The sequence below is a fragment of the Monodelphis domestica genome, chromosome 3 (genome assembly GCF_027887165.1).
Source record: "Monodelphis domestica isolate mMonDom1 chromosome 3, mMonDom1.pri, whole genome shotgun sequence".
Classification (NCBI taxonomy): Eukaryota; Metazoa; Chordata; class Mammalia; order Didelphimorphia; family Didelphidae; genus Monodelphis; species Monodelphis domestica.
The window spans coordinates 170,930,831-170,947,737 of record NC_077229.1 but is presented as its reverse complement, the minus strand read 5'-3'; the positions used below and the strand labels follow the sequence as shown (position 1 = coordinate 170,947,737).

General features: G+C 35.5%; 1 protein-coding gene across 8 annotated transcripts in view; it reads right to left on the bottom strand.

Moving 5' to 3' along the window:
* The window catches only part of RGS22 (regulator of G protein signaling 22), a 179,188-nt gene that overhangs the window by 82,858 nt on the left and 79,423 nt on the right, over positions 1-16,907 (bottom strand). For all 8 annotated transcript variants that reach the window (XR_008917546.1, XR_008917547.1, XR_008917549.1 and 5 more), the window contains one exon: positions 12,169-12,314. Coding sequence is in view for 2 of the 8 variants with exons in the window: in XM_056823271.1 (XP_056679249.1) it covers positions 12,169-12,314 (146 nt within the window). In the remaining 6 variants the exon portion in view is untranslated. The remainder of the gene's footprint in view (positions 1-12,168; positions 12,315-16,907) is intronic.

The following is a 16,907-nucleotide window of genomic DNA, read 5'->3' as shown; positions in this document are numbered from 1 at the left end:
ATAAAAGGGGCAGCTAGGTGGTTTAGTAAATTGAGAGCCAGGCCTAGAGATGAGAGGTCCTGGGTTTAAATCAGGGTTCAGATTTATCTTAGCTGTGTGGCCCTGGGCCACATTGCTCAGCCCTTACCATTCTTCTGTCTTGGAATGGACACTTGGTGTTAATACTAAGATGGAAAGCTCACAAAAGAAAACAAAAGATAAGTAAATGGAAATCTTGGCACTGTACAGAATAAACCCTCAGAGAAAACTTAATTCTCTTTGAATCTTTCAATTCCACCATCTCATCTAAAAATGTAATTTTCTGATCAAGGGGGTGATATATAGTCCAATCAATGTTTTGGGAGTACTTACCTGGTGTAGTATGCAAAACAGATCTGTGTTAACAGCAAAAGACTGGACACAAAGAAACCAAGTAAATTTCTAAATAAGGATATTGTAATAGTCTAGGTGTGTGATGATAAGGGCCTGAACTAAGCTGATAGCAACAGAAAAGGGGTGAGGGATGGATTTGAGAAAATTGTGAAGGAAAAATTGGGTATGTGGAGAGAAAAAAAATTTAAATAATTCCAAGATTTTATACTTTGAGGCATTAAACATAGGAAACTGGGAGGGAAGCTGGTTTGGGTGTAAAAGATGGATTGTTTTAGATATGCTCAATTTAAGGTAACATTGAAATATCCAAATGGGAACACTGGAGATATGAAACAAGAGCTTGGATATGATATGAATGTGAGAAAGTCTCCTCACCATATATACAATTAGTTGGCAAACATTATTTCCATCTCAACCACATGAAAATTATCTTCTTTTCTCACAGTGCCATCACCTTATTTCAAGACTTCATCAACTCTCCTACTATGATTTCAATAGCCTCCTCACTACTTTGACTTTCTCTTATCTCTTCTCTCTCTAATACATTCTCCACATAATCATCAATATAATATTCCCCCCAAATTTGGCCCTACTCAATAAACACTATTGGCTCTTTAATGACTCATTTCATCTATAATTCACTTTTAAATTTCTGGTTTTGTGTATGTTTTATGATGTACATAATTATTAGTATAGTATATGTATATAATTTATAAATAAAAATATACAAATATTGGAAGTACATGGTCAAAATCATTTTGCTGATGAGGTGTACTATCAATAGAAGTTGGTGATCACTAATTGAAGGCAAAGTCGTACTGTGGAAATTGATTCTCATTTTCTTAGTCTGTAAAATGACTGTAAGATGACCTAAGAAGCATCTTTCCAGCTCTAAATCCTAGGATTCTATGATAAAACCAAATTCTAAGAAATTGTATTTCACTATCTTTTTTACCTTCATCAAGTAATCTGTTGGTGATTTTGTTACTATGGGAACTTCATTCTCTTACTAATATCACAAACTGTTTATAAATTACAGTCTTAGAGAATGTTCTGAAGATCAGAGAGGTGATTAGCTGGTCACACAGTTGTAAGCATCAGAGACAGAATATAAACACAAGACTTGCTAACACCAAGTAAAGCATTATATAACACTATTATCCAATGACTATCTTTTCTAAAACAGTATGGTGGAAACTAAGATAATATTTCATTTTTATAACAATAATATATAATGGGTAATTACAATAATAATAATATTATAAATAAATGTAATAATCAGTCTTGATATTAGAGAACAAAAAGTAAAACAGATCTTACTCCTCCCAGCAGAAGGTAAGGGCCTATGGGTACAGAATATTACTTATACTGTTCAAATGGAGTTTTGCTTGACTGTTTTTCTTTAAAAGAGAAAGTTCTATGCTTAGGGGAGAGATTAGACTTGGAAATATTACCATAACATACAAGAAAGTCATTATTAAAACTTTTTTTCACAATCAATAATATAATGTATCCAACCCTATTGCCAAAATTTAATTAGGTCAAATGTTTTTTAAATTTCTGCTTAGATAAAAACACTTACCTCTACCATTTTTAAACTAGATTAGCCTTATTAATAATCACAAGGCTATAAAAACACAAGGGAAGTCATTCATTTCTAATAAATGAGATTAATCTAAGAATCTTTCAGTTTCATTCTTTTCTCTTTCTTGGTCTATGATCTTGAAATGTGACATTTAAATTATCAATCTAGATCTAGTCTCTCCTTCCAGGCTGATGATGCTTTACTTCCTTGTCAAGAATTCCACTGAAACAATTCAATGCTTTCACTCCTCTCTACTTGATTCATTCTCCCACTCCCCAGAGACTATTTCAGATCTTCTCTTCTGTCCTCAAACATCTCCCACATCTTCACCTCTTCCCACCTTCTCAGTGGAAGGTCTTGTAATTTTACTAACAAAATAGGGGGAATTTACTATAATGTACATCTCTTCTTCCCTTTTCATTTCCCAATCTCTTGACATTATCTTGCAGCATCAGCATCTCTGCTCTTACTCCAGTCACTGATGAAGAGGTGGCCCTTTTCCCCAAAGACACCTCTCCTCTACAAATGTCCTTGATGCCATCTGCTCCTTAGTGTTCCAGAGGATTACTCCTACCATCAAACGCTGTCTCTAATCTTCAATTTCTCTTCACTTACTGGTTCCCTCACTGCTATCTTCAAACATGAGCAGGTTTTCCTATTCTAAAAAACAACAAAGCCTAGCATTTGTCTTCACCATATCCTCAAGCTATCTTCCTATTATCACTTCTCCATATAATAATCAAACTCCTAGGAAAGGCTGTTCCCACTCTTTCCTTCTGTTTCTGCTGTTTTCACTTACTTCTCAACCTTTGCACTCTGACTTTGACCTCTTATTTCATCACTTAACCGAAACTTCTCTCTCCCAACTGTTAAATAAATTCAATAATTTTATATGTAGTTTCCCCCGTATTACTTTCCTTCCCCCTTTCCAAATTATATACATTTTTTAATAGTTAATAGAGTCAGCTAGGTTGAAAAACCTAAATTTTATGTTTTCATATTTATTTACTTAAGTTGATATAGAGAACCAGTTGGTTAAGGTTGGAAGATTCCATCTCCACTCAGAGAGTAATACATTCCAAAGGTGGGGGCCAGCAGAATTCTGAGACTCTAGCTAAGCTGGTAAGGTATTTTAATCATTAAATATCTTTTGCCACATGATCTAGGTGGCCATATTGGTGGCCATATTGGAATTTTTTTCTTTCAAAATTTTAAAAGAAATTTTTCTCTTTACTAATTGTTTGTTAAAAAGTTAAAAGTGGGTTATAACAACTCTAATCCACTTGTGTATACAGTGTTATCTTTAAATGTAAACATGGTAATGGATGTTTCGATTGTGTCATAGGAGTGCAATCTGCATAGCCCTTATATTTTATTTGTGCTTTTCCCTAATGTATGTTAATTATAAGTGGATGAAGCCGTTTATGGAACTTACGATGCAAACTGTCCTGTCTCATATCCCTGTAATGTGTATCTGCCTTTGTGTCCTGTATAAGTGTAGACTGGCATTCTTTCTTATCGGCAAATGGTTTAAAGCAATTATGATTTGACATCATATTGTTGATAAAGGATTCAGAGCTCAAACTAATGGTAATACATATGTAACAACAGCTGGACCAGATGGAACTATATATATATATATATACATATATATGTATATATATAAGATTAAAAGTTTGTTAATGCAGAATGAGTATGGGGAAAAAGTTGATACTGGTGTGTAAAGGAGAATTTAAACAGGTTACAATAAGAAGAGGCTGGAGGGATGGTTACTTTATTGCCCCTAAGAGATCTTCCTATAGTCTCAAGGGATGAAATCTTCCAGGTAAAGACACACAGAAGATTCACCCCAGAGAACTTGGAATCCATAAAGAAAAGAACCCCTGCCTTTGTGGAATCCAATCATATATAATTAAGGAGACAAAGAGATTATAGATATATTTGACCCCGATTATAATGATTTTGCCCTGTTAATGAGCTATTAACAAAAAGGGAATGTAATAAATTCATAGAGGAGACAAAAACAGATTGTCTTTTAACACCCTGGCCAGAACAATACGACATGGATATGAACAATAAGGCTCAATATGATGTAATGAAGGAATGTAGACAAGCAATAACTGGGGGCATGGGTCAATATATAAAAAGACCAAATGCTTGGTCCAAATTTGAATCTATAAAACAAAAACTCATTGAATCACCTACATCATTTCTAGACCGAATCACTGAGACTGCCAAGACATATCTGAATATGGATGTCCTTGAAGAGGAGACAATATCATATATAAAAATGGTCTTTGTAAAAAATGCAATTCCCAAAATAAAATTATTTTTCAAAAACAATTATCCTGATTGGGAGGAAATGGAGCTGGAAGACATTAGACAAAAGGCAATATACTTGGCCACAGATAATGAAGAAAAATATGAGGATATAGATACTGTAGTGGAAGATCTTAAAAGAAAGCTTAGGAAAGCAGAAATTAAAGCTAAAGAAAGTGAGATAAAAGAGGTTAAGGCAGTAGCTGCATTAAGATCAATGGAGCCTAATAATAATAATTATTATGTCAAGAGATAGAAGATCAGGTCCCCAACGTTGTTTCCTCTGCAATAGGGTTGGCCATTTTGTAAAAGAATGTTGTTATAGAGGCCAGTTTGCAAGGCAAATGAAAAGATATGGAGGATTTAATAGGAATAATAATTGGAATAATAACTATAATAACAATAACAATAATGGATGGAATAATAAAAACTCAAGGAAAAATAATGGAAATGTGTGTCAAAATGCCTGTTGCCAAGCACCACAAGCACCAGACCTCAACACTATGCAAGTATGGGTTAAGTCGGGAGCAAGGTTCAAATATAGTCAGGTGGTTAAGGGTGATCAGAGCAAAGGTGCATGTTCCTTATAAAGGTTTCCCCAATGTACTTCTGTAACTAAATCAAGGGATAATGATTTGAGAGTAAATGAAAATGAGTGTAATGGTACTAAGATTAATTAAGATATGGATGAATTGATTGAATCAAATGATAATATAATTAGTGTTAATAATTGTAAGGAAAAAGAAAATTGTAATATAAAATTAGCAGAAAATTCTAATGAATGTAAAATAAGGGAAAATAGTGAAGAATGTAAATTGAATAATGATAATGAGATTGTAAGTAAATGAGAACAATGATACCAAGATGGGGAGTATAAGGACCAAAGAGAGTAATGAAAAAGCTGATGATGGAGTTAAAGATGCAAAATCCTAGGAATATTATGTAGTTTAAGCAGATGTAAACTTGGATGGACAGGAAATGATTGAGCTTTGTTCTGATGTTACTGTGCTAGTACCAGTATTAGAAACATTTCAACCTTCAAACAGAACAGAACCATATGTATCTATGACTATAGGTGATCAAATTTATGATCTTTTGGTTGATACTGGAGCCAGTAAATCAGTTTGCAAAGTCTTCCTAAGAATTGTAGAGCTGTGCGTACAATGGAAGTAATAGGAGCAACTGGAAAACCAGAGAGAGTAGCAAAATTACAACCTAAAATGATTACTTTAGGTCCTTTATCTGTGGAGCATGCATTTCTTTGTATGCCAGATTGTCCCATGAATCTTCTATGTAGGGATTTATTATGTAAATTATGGGCAACAATCCAATGTACTGATACAGGTGATATCTCATTACATCTATCAGAAGAATCTCTGAAAGCTTTTCCATTGCTGTTCTTAGATTCAGTCAGTACAGAGAATGACTTGGATTCAATCTATCCTATACCTAAGGATATCCCTGAAGATTTATGGTCAAAATCTCCCACAGATGTAGGTGTACTGAAATTAGCTACTCCTGTAAGGGTGAGGACTAAGGAAGGACCAGTTCCTTGTGTACCTTAATATCCCTTAAGTAAAGAAGCAATAGAGGGTATAAGGCCAATCACTGAATCCTTAATCTAATAAGGGATTATAATACCTTGCTTCTCAGAATATAATACACCTATACTTCCAATCAAAAAGCCAAAGCTAGATCAAAATGGCAAAGTTATATATAGCTTCATACAGGATTTAAGAGCTGTAAATGATCATGTGGTAAAGACACATCCTATTGTACCAAGTACAGCTGCTATAATTTCTTCCATTCCAAGTCAGGCAAGATATTTCACTGTGGTAGATTGATGCTCAGCATTTTTCTTAATATTGATTCATGAGGATTCTCAAAAGATCTTTGCTTTTACATGGGGGAAAAAAACCCAGTGGACTTGGACTCATCTTCCCTGGGATATACCAATTCACTGAGCCAATTCTCACAAATTTTAAATAGAGATCTAAAAACCATAACATTCAAGGAAAGTAAAATAGTGCATTTTGTTGATGATATCCTCCTTGCATCCCCAAGTGCTAAAGTGTGTCTCAGAGATAGCAAGGTTCTTTTGATAAAATTATATAAATGTGGGCATAAAATTGCCAAGGCAAAATTACAGTTGGTTTTTCCTCGAGTACAATATCTTGGATTTGTGTTATCAGAGGATTCCAGAAGTATCACATAGAAAAGAATAACAGACATCCAGAAAATGAGTGCTCCTAAGACCAAAAAGCAACTCAGAGCTGTTCTTGGAACAACTGGTTTCTGTAGGCAATGGATACCTGGATATAGTGAATTAACAGTGTCTAACAGACTTAACCAGGAATACAGAACCAGAATCTCTGAAACTAAAACCTGAACATCTACAAGCCTTAAGTAATCTTTTTTTCTTTCTTTATTTTTTAAACATTATTTTATTTTGTCATTTTCATACATTGTTCATTGGAAACAGATCATTTTCTTTTCCTCCCCCCCCCCAAAACCCCCATCACCCCTTCCCTAGCCAACACATGATTCTTCTGGGTATCACATGTGTCCTTGCTCTGAACCCATTTCCTTGTTGTTGGTATTTGCATTAGGGCGCTCATTTAGCATCTCTCCTCAATCATGTCCCCTCAGCCTCTGTAGTCAAGCAGTTGCTTTTCCTTGGTGTTTTTACTCCCTCAGTTTGTCCTCTGCTTGAGGATAGTTTGTTTTTTTTTCTCGTAGATTGCTGCAGGTTGTTCAGGGACATTGTAAAGCCATTACTGGAGAAGTCCATTACATTCTCTTGTAACACAATGTATCAGTCTCTGTGTACAATGTTCTCCTGGTTCTGCTCCATTCACTCTACATCACTTCTTGGAGGTTGTTCCAGTCTCCATGGAATTCCTCCATTTTATTATTCCTTTTAGCACAATAGTATTCCATCACCAACATATACCACAATTTGGTCAGTCATTCTCCAATTGAAGGGCATCCCCTCATTTTCCAATTTTTGGCCACCACAAAGAGCACAGCTATGAATATTCCTGTACAAGTCTTTTTCCTTATTATCTCTTTGGGGTACAAACCCAGTAGTGCTATGGCTGGATCAAAGGGCAGACAGTCTTTTATCGCCCTTTGGGCATAGTTCCAAATTGCCCTCCAGAATGGTCGGACCAATTCACAATTCCACCAGCAACGCATTAATGTCCCTACTTTGCCACATCCCTTCCAGCATTCATTACTTTCCTTTGCTGTCATGTTGAACAATCTGCTAGGTGTGAGGTGATACCTCAAAGTTGTTTTGATTTGCATCTCTCTGATTATAAGAGATGTAGAGTACTTTTTCATGTGCTTATTAATAGTCTTGATTTCTTTAACTGAAAATTGTCTATTCATGTCCCTTGCCCATTTTTCAATTGGAGAATGGCTTGATTTTTTGTACAACTGGTTTAGCTCTTTATAGATTTGAGTAATTAGACCTTTGTCAGAGGTTTTTGTTATGAAGATTGTTTCCCAATTTGTTGCTTCCCTTCTAATTTTAGTTACATTGGTTTTGTTTGTACAAAACCTTTTTAATTTGATGTAGTCAAAATTATTTATTTTGCATTTTGTGACTCTAAGTCTTGCTTGGTTTTAAAATCTTTCCCTTCTCAAAGGTCTAACATGTATAGTATTCTGTGTTCACCTAATTTACTTATTATAGTTTCCTCCTTTATATTCAAGTCATTCACTCATTCTGAGTTTATCTTGGTGTAGGGTGTGAGGTGTTGATCCAAACCTAATCTCTCCCACACTGTCTTCCAATTTTCCCAGCAGTTTTTATCAAATACTGGATTTTTGTCCCAAAAGCTGGGGTCTTTGGGTTTGTCAAAGACTGTCTTACTGAGGTCATTTACCCCAAGTCTATTCCACTGATCCTCCTTTCTGTCTCTTAGCCAGTACCAAATTGTTTTGATGACCGTTGCTTTGTAATATAGTTTGAGATCTGGGACTGCAAGGCCACCTTCCTTTGTATTTTTTTTTCATTATTTCCCTGGATATCCTTGATCCTTTATTCTTCCAAATGAACTTTGTTATGGTTTTCTCTAATTCAGTAAAATCGTTTTTTGGTAGTTCAATGGGTATGGCACTAAATAGATAGATAAGTTTGGGTAGGATGGTCATTTTTATTATGTTAGCTTGTCCCACCCATGAGCAATCAATGTTTTTCCAAATGTTTAGATCTAGTTTTAATTGTGTGGAGAGTGTTTTGTAGTTGTGTTCATATAGTTCCTGTGTTTGTCTCGGCAGATAGATTCCTAAATATTTTATATTGTCTTGGGTGACTTTAAATGGAATTTCTCTTTCTAATTCTTGCTGCTGAACTGGGTTGGAGATATATAGAAATGCTGATTACTTATGTGGGTTTATTTTGTATCCTTCAACTTTTCTAAAGTTGTTGATTATTTCGATTAGCTTTTTGGTTGATTCCCTGGGATTCTTTAAGTAAATCATCATATCATCCGCAAAGAGTGACAGCTTGGTCTCCTCACTGCCAATTTTACCTTAAGTAATCTTAAAGAAGCCATTTTATGTGCCCATTTCAACTATTTCTCAATGAAACAAAAGGTATTGCTTCTGGTGTACTGACACAGACTTTAGGACAACGCTATTGTACAATTGGATATTATAGTTGTCAGCTTGATCCAATAGCTGCTAGTACAGTTCCTTGTCTAAGGGGTGTAGCAGCTGTGTTAGTCCAGAAGCCAGCTGATTTAGTTTTGGGATGTCCATTGACTGTATATTGTTCACATCAAATAGAAGCACTAATGAGGAAATGAGGTTTGAACTGTAAGCCCAGTCTTTAGGGGCATCAGCCTGGAGAGACAGACCCAACCAGCTCTGAAGGTCAAAACCTTTTTTTCCTCTTGCTGTCTACTGCTAAAGACTTTGAATTTAAGAAAGCTAGCATAGATTAGCATAGACAGAAATAAAAGAAACCCTCCACCAGCCTGTGAGGCCTGGCCTCAGCTCAAAAGCTGAGAGAGACTCAAACCATATCTAGGGAAATCCTTCTTCCCTCTTCCCTGATACCTCCCCAATCCAAACTTGTTATTGAAATTCATCTTTATTTAAATAACCTGTTGTCAGATAAGAGGACCATCATTTCAGGGGGACATAGAGGGAGCTAAACCTAAGGACAGCATATTGCTGGACCTCTGATGGGAGACGTTGGTCTGGGTGGGGAGGCTTGTCCCTCAGAGGGGTCTGTGCTTACATGCTCTGGGGCATCTTCAACATCAATCAATAGAGAAGACGTCCCCTCTCAGGCTCTCAGAGGTGACCCATTTCTCAGGAACCCCAATTTTCAAAGATAGCCTCGCAGCATGGGATATCTCTCTCCTTTTACTTCACCATATTCTCTCTCCCTTCAACTTCTCCATTCCCTATTACAAAACCTTCTTTATTCCCTATACTTCTTCAATCTCCCTACAATTCCTTTTAATTATTACAGATAGTATAAATTTGGGTTAGTCAGATCAGGGAGGATTAGTGTAGCCTGTGAAACACAGGAGAAGCCGTTCCTTGCAGAAGCTGGGAGTTTATTTGGGTGGATTTAGAATCCCTTAGAATTAGAAATTCATTATTATCCTTATATATTTCAATAAATATTTTATGTTTATATAAGGGTCTCTTTAGCATCCTTGCACCTGGCCCTGAAGGGAAGTTCACATTTGAGCTTCATTTTGTCACTGAAGATACTTTTGATTAAATCTATCAAAAGTATCTGAGCAGTTTGAACCTGATTGGTAAGTTAAAGTATCTGAACAGTTTTGATAACATCTATTTTGTGTAGTTCGCCATTATTATTATTTTTTTATTTTTACAATCAGAACTCCTAGGAACAGTTCCCCAACTATCACTCTGAACTTGGGAGGAGAAGTTGGAAAAGGTGTGTGGAGGAGACATCTTGAAACTCATCAATCAAGCTACTGGGCTTTTGAATATTTACTGGCTGGGGTGAGAAGTTATCTTCAGTCATCTGCTGGACAAGGACTGGAGAGCTGACCTTCCTACTTTGATGAGACCATCTGTGGACATCACACCTGGGACTTCAGTATCTGACTTACTGTGAACAAGGAAATGGCCAAAAGCTAGGGAAACCTGAAATTGAAGAAGATGCTTCTGGAAAGGCAAATGGAACATTCAGGACCTGCAGGGGATGGGAGAGTTCCAGGAAGATCAAAAAAAGCTGTTGGAGCCAGAGAGATTTCTGGTCTTCTTATCTAAGACTCTGAGAGAGCTGGATAGGAGAGATACTCTTCTCAAACCCTTTTGCCTGACTGAACTGAATGAAGTTTCTTGCCCAACTGAAGACAACCCTTGGATTATATTTTTCCCTTAGAAGAATTCAGGGCTATATTCCTTGAAGAGAGTTTTGGTCAAGCCCTCAAAAGTTGCCATAGGAAAGAGATAGCAGTGACCTCCTTCTTTCCTCTCTCTTCCTTTTCAAAATAAATTAGATACTTTGAATTATAACAAAGTTGATTCAGAATCTATTTAATAGGAGGGGGTATTTTCAATTCATCAAAAGAAGAAAGCTGTGTAGACTTACCCTTTTGGTCTGGGCTGACTGATTCCATTAAAGCTGCTCAGCTTAGTGGAGGAAGAGGAAGTGTCACATGGAACTCAGTCCTAAAAAACAGCTGCTCTCTGATTCCATTATCTTTTAAATTCCCCTCGCTATTACATTACCAAGGACTCTATTTGTGAGATTTTGGTTCCCTGTTGGACTTGCCCTTACAAGGATACTGTCAAGTCTATCTCAACACAATCTCTCATATTGGTCTCCTTTCTACATCCATTACCCAGTAAAGGCCATGATCACTTTTTGCCCAGTCTTAAACCTTCTAAATGTTCTCCCTGCTTCTAGTCTTTCCTCCTATCCATCCACTGCATAATCATCAAAAAAAATCTTACTAAGGCCCAGGTCTGACTATGTTACTTCACTATTCAAATACATTCATCACTACCTATTGCCCCTAGCAAAAAACAGAAATTCCTATTCTTAAATCCTGGCATATAAGGTCCTCCAAAATGTGACTACCATCTATCTTTTAATCAATTTTTCTTTTATTGAATACTATAATATTTCACATACTCATCTAAATGTTTCACCTAAATTCAATTAAAGTAAAATCCATAAGCATTTATTACTTGCCTGTTTTATGCCAGACACTGAGTAAACAAAAAACAAACAAAAAATGTATTTAAGAGCAAGATTGATTCTCTGAGAATTCTTCAACCTTTAGTAAGACATAGTACTCTAGAATTCAAAAGAACTCTTCTTTAACAATAGTAATATCTGGACCAACTGTAAAGATTAAAATTTAGGGGAGACGGGGAGACTGAGGCATCTGAGGCAGGTAGAAATTTCTCTCTGCAAGAAGTATTATATTTTTTAGAGGTTTATTAAAGGTTAAAGATTAAAGAATATACAAGTAAGAAACATGTGCCTAGGCCAGAGGCCTAGACAAAATAACCTCACATCACGCAAGAGACGCGCCTGCTCCAAAATGGAAGTCCAAAAAGAGCCAAGAGAGACCCTCAAAAGCCTTTGAATCAGCTTAAATACCTTCTCGATCTCGGCCCAGGTGAGATTACAAGGCATTCTGGGGAAGTGGAGCAAAGGCTCGTGGGGATTGTAGTCCTGTATTCGAGTCTATTTTTTACACTACTTACTCTTCATTAATATGCCCACATCTAGCACCACCCAATTAATTCTAAGTTTCTATTGAATATGAAAATCCTTCAAACCAGTGAGATTTATGGATAATGAAAACACAATTTTTTCAATTCCAATAATGTCAAAGTGGTAAAAACAGAACAGTAATTTCCTTTGTAATTGTACCCACCTCTTCCCAGTGACTTCTGGCTCTACTGTTTCATTGAGAAACACATTCTTCTTGGCCAATTTTTTAGTTGTTATGCTTTTTCTGGTGTATTTTCTAGAAGATTTTCTGGGAGGTTTCAAAAGTTGTTGATGGATGACCTCATCCTTCTAAAAAGTGACAGGAGGATGGACATTAACATTAAAGAATATATGAACAAAAAAATAGCCCAGCTCTGAACCCTAATCCTTTGATTTGTGTTAGATTACTTGAGGATTCATAAATCATCTACTTGTCCACTTCCTTTCAACAATACTGTTAAAGTTTTCTCTCTATCCATATCTATTATATAGCTAAGGCTGGGGCAATAATCATTAAAACACAATCTTGTACTGGCTAAGAAATAGTATTGGATCAATGTAATAGATTAGGTACTCAATATCTAGTAAAAAGTGACCCACAGTAATTTAGTGTTTGATAAATTAAAAGATTCAAGCTTTTTGGGACAAGAATTCACTATTTGACAAAAACTGCTGGGAAAATTGGAAAATGGCCTGGCAGAGACAGGGGACAGGCCAAAGTCTTGTAAGCCAAGATAATATGGTCAACATTGAGTACATGATTTAGACATAAAAGGTGATACCATAAGCAAATTAAGGGTGCATTGAATGGCTGACCTGTTAGATCTATGGATAAGGTAAGAAGTTATGACCAAACAAGAGATAGAGACCATTATAGAATGTAAAATGTTTAGTGATGATTATATTAAATTAAAACATTTTTGTGCAATCAAAACCAAAATAATGAAGATTAGAAGGCAAGCAGAAAGCTAGGAAAATATAAACAAACAAACAAAACCCCCCCGGGGGCGGGGGGCGGGGCAGCTGAATGGCTCAGTGGATTGAGAGCCAGGCTGGGAGATGGGTGGTCCTGGGTTCAAATCTGATCTCAGATACTTCCTAGCCATGTGATCCTGGGCAAGTCACTTAAGCTCCATTGCCTAGCCCTTACCACTCTTCTGCCTTAGGGGAATAAAAAAAAAACCCCTCTTACTTTTTGTCTTAAAATTAATATTGTGTATTGATTCTAAGGCAGAAGAGTGGTGAGAGCTAGGAAATGGGGGTTAAGTGACTTTCCAGAGTCACACAACTAGGAAGTGTTGGAGGCCATATCTCCGGGCCTGGCTCTCCATCTACTGAGCCACCCAGCTACCCCCAGGAAAAGATTTTTATAGCAAGTATCTCTGATAAAGGACTAATTTCTCAAATATAAAAGAACTAATTCAGATTTATAAATATATAAGCCATTCTTCATTTGGTTAAAGGGTGTGAAAGGCAGTTTTCAGATGAAGAAATCCAAGTCTACTATAGTTAGATGAAAAAATGCTATAAATCATTCTTTTTTAAAAGTTTATTTATTTATTTTATTTAGAATACATTTCCATGGTTACATGAATCATGTTCTTTCCCTCCCCTCCTCCTACCCCCTCCCATAGTCAAAGAGCAATTCCACTGGGTTTTACATGTGTCATTGAAAAAGACCTATTTCCCTTTTATTGATATTTGCACTAGGGTGATTGCTTAAGTGTCTACATTCCCAATCATATCCCCATCAAACCATGTGATCAAGCAGTTGTTTTTCTTCTGCATTTTGGCTCCCACAGTTCTTTCTCTGGGTGTGGATAGTGTTCTTTCTCAAAAATCCTTCAGAATTGTCGTGGGTCATTGCATTGCTGCTAGTAGAGAAGTTCATTACATTTGATTGTGCCATAATGTATCAGTCTCTGTGCACAACGTTCTCCTGGCTCTGCTCCTTTCAGTCTGCATCACTTCCTGGAAGTCATTCCAGTTCACATGGAATTTCTCCAGTTCATTATTCCTTTTAGCTCTAAATCATTTTTGATTTGAGAAATGCAAACAACTTGGAGGTATCACCTTATACTTATCAGATTAGCCAATATAACAGAAAAGTTAAGTGATAAATGTTGGAAGGGATTGTAGCTAATCTGGGACACTAATGCACTGCTGGTGGACTTGTGATCTGATCTAACTATTCTGGAAAGCAATTTGGAACTATGTCCCAAAGGCTCTAAAACTATACATACCCTTTGATCCAGCAAAACCACTACTGTCTCAGAGATGGGTAGGAGTTTGAAAGAGTGGCAGAGAAAGAACATGTAAGAATAAGGGAAAGAATTTGGAACTCAAAATTTTTTAATCAAATGTTTAAAAATTGTTTTTATATGTAATTGGGAAAATATTATTAAAAATAAGAATAGCCTAGAAGAAAAAGTAGTAAATCTTACCAAAGTAAAAGACGCTGATAAGTAGGGGGAAAACCATACAAACAGAAGTCAATAACTTCATGAAACAGCAAGAAAAATTAAAACAAAAAATTGAAAAAACATGACATATCTGATATGAAAAACAACTGACAGGAAAACAAATCAAGGAGAGAAAGTTTAAGGATCACTGTAACTATTTGAAAATCACAATTTTTTCCCAAAGGCCTGTTATAAAGTAGTAATTATCAAAACTATTTGGTACTGACTAAGAAATAGAAAAGTAAACCAGTGAAACAGAACAGACATAACAACAAACATAAGTAAAAGATTATAGTAATCTTGTACTTGACAAAACCATAGATCCAGGTTTGGGGGGATAAGAAATCATTATTTGGTAAAAATTGCTGGGATAACTAGAAACTAGCTTGGCAGGAAACTAGGTATAGATCAATATCATACCATTCGCTAACATAAGATCAAAATGGATACATGATCTAGACATAAAGGGAGATACAGAGAGTATACTACCTATCAGATTTATCAGTAGGAGAGGAATATAACAAGAGATAGAGAGCATTGTGAAATGTAAAATGGATAAATTTAAATACATTAAATTGAAAAGGTTTTATATAAATAAAATAAACACTGCTAAGATTAGAAAGAAAGCAGAAAATTGGAGAAAAGTTTGATAGGCAGCCTCTTAGATAGAGATCTCATCTAAAATATATAGTGTACTTTGTTAAATTAATAAGAATAGTAGCCATCTCCCAATTAATAAATGGCCAAAAGACATGAAGAGAATTTCTGGATGAGAAAATCAAAGCCATATATAGATATATGAAAAAATGGTCTAAGTCACTACTGACTAGAGAAATGCAAACCAAAACAACTCCGAGTTATTACCTCACACTCAATCAGATTGACTAAAATGACAAAAGAGTAAAGTGATAAATTAATAGGATATGGGAAAATGTGGATACTAATTCACTATTGGTGAAACTGTGATGTGATACAGCCATTTTGGAAAACATTTGGAATTACATCCACAGAATTAGAAAACTGTGTATACCCAATAATAAATACTATTATTGGTGGTCTGTTTCCCAAGGAAATCAGAGAAAGAGGAAAGGAACTCTTATATTCCAAAATATCTATAGCAGCTCTCTTTGTGGTGGCAAAGAATTAGAAAGTGAGGGGATGCTCATAGGTTGGGGAATGACTGAATAAATTATGGTATATGTATGTGTATATATATTGTGATGGAATACTACTGTGTCATAAGAAATGATGAAAACACTGATTTAAAAAAAACTTGGAAAGGAATATACAAGATAAGGAACAGTGAAATGAATAGAACTAGGAGAACATTATACACAACCACAGAACTTTTACTGGAATAATAAACTGTGAATGTTACATCCAGAAAGTAAAAGATAAAATATGAAAGATTTAATGTATATGAACATGTTGGCCTCCCTGATGGTACTCTTTGTGATTCAGGGAGAGTGGGGGAGGAGCTGGGACACTTGTGGATGGGCTTTATCATCTTTATTATGTAAATATGAATAAAAGTAAGTTAAACATATAGAAGATTTGGAATTTCATTTGTGTACTACTTTTTTTCTTCGCATATTAAAATATTTGGTTGGTTTTGCTAACATTTGGAATATTTTTTTTAAAATTTAAAGGCATGGATACAATATTTTATAATGAAATATATCAATTATAAATAAAAGTAATAAATAAAAACTGCTCAGTTATATTAGAACCAGAGTGCAAAGTGAAGATAAAAAGAATCCACCAATCATCTCCTGAAATGAACTTTAAAAGGAAAATCCCAGTATTTGTTGCTAAAATCTAGTTTCCACTTCTAAGAAAAAGCATTTAAATCATTCAGAAAGAAGCAGTTCAAATACTAAGAAGTCATATATTCAGGACTATCCATGATCTGTAAGTTTTTCTGAAAACCACAGGGGATTTTAGAACGTAATATTCCAAAAGACAAAAGCGATAGACTTGCAACCAAGAATAAATTTTATCCTACAAAGCTGAGAATAATCCAGGAGTGATGGAAAAAAAATATATCTTTGATGGAATAAAGGGCTTTCAAGTATTCCTAATGAAAATGGCCACTAAAAATACCGTAAGCAGCCAGAAAAAAACAATTCATACATCATGGAGCCCCAGTCAGAATTACACAGGATCTGGTGGATTCCACATTCAAGGATCAGAAGGCTTGGAATATGATATTCTGGAAGGCAAAGGAATTGGATTTATAACCAAGAATCACCCGCCCATCACAAAACTTACTATATACTTTCAGCGAAAAGTATGGTCATTTAATAAAATAGAAGATTTCCAAGCATTCCTGAAGAAAAGACCATACTTAAACAGAAAATGTGATATCCAATTACAAAAATCAAGAGAAGCATGAAAATGTAACTAAGAAAGAGAAAAAAAATTAAGGGCCTCAATAATG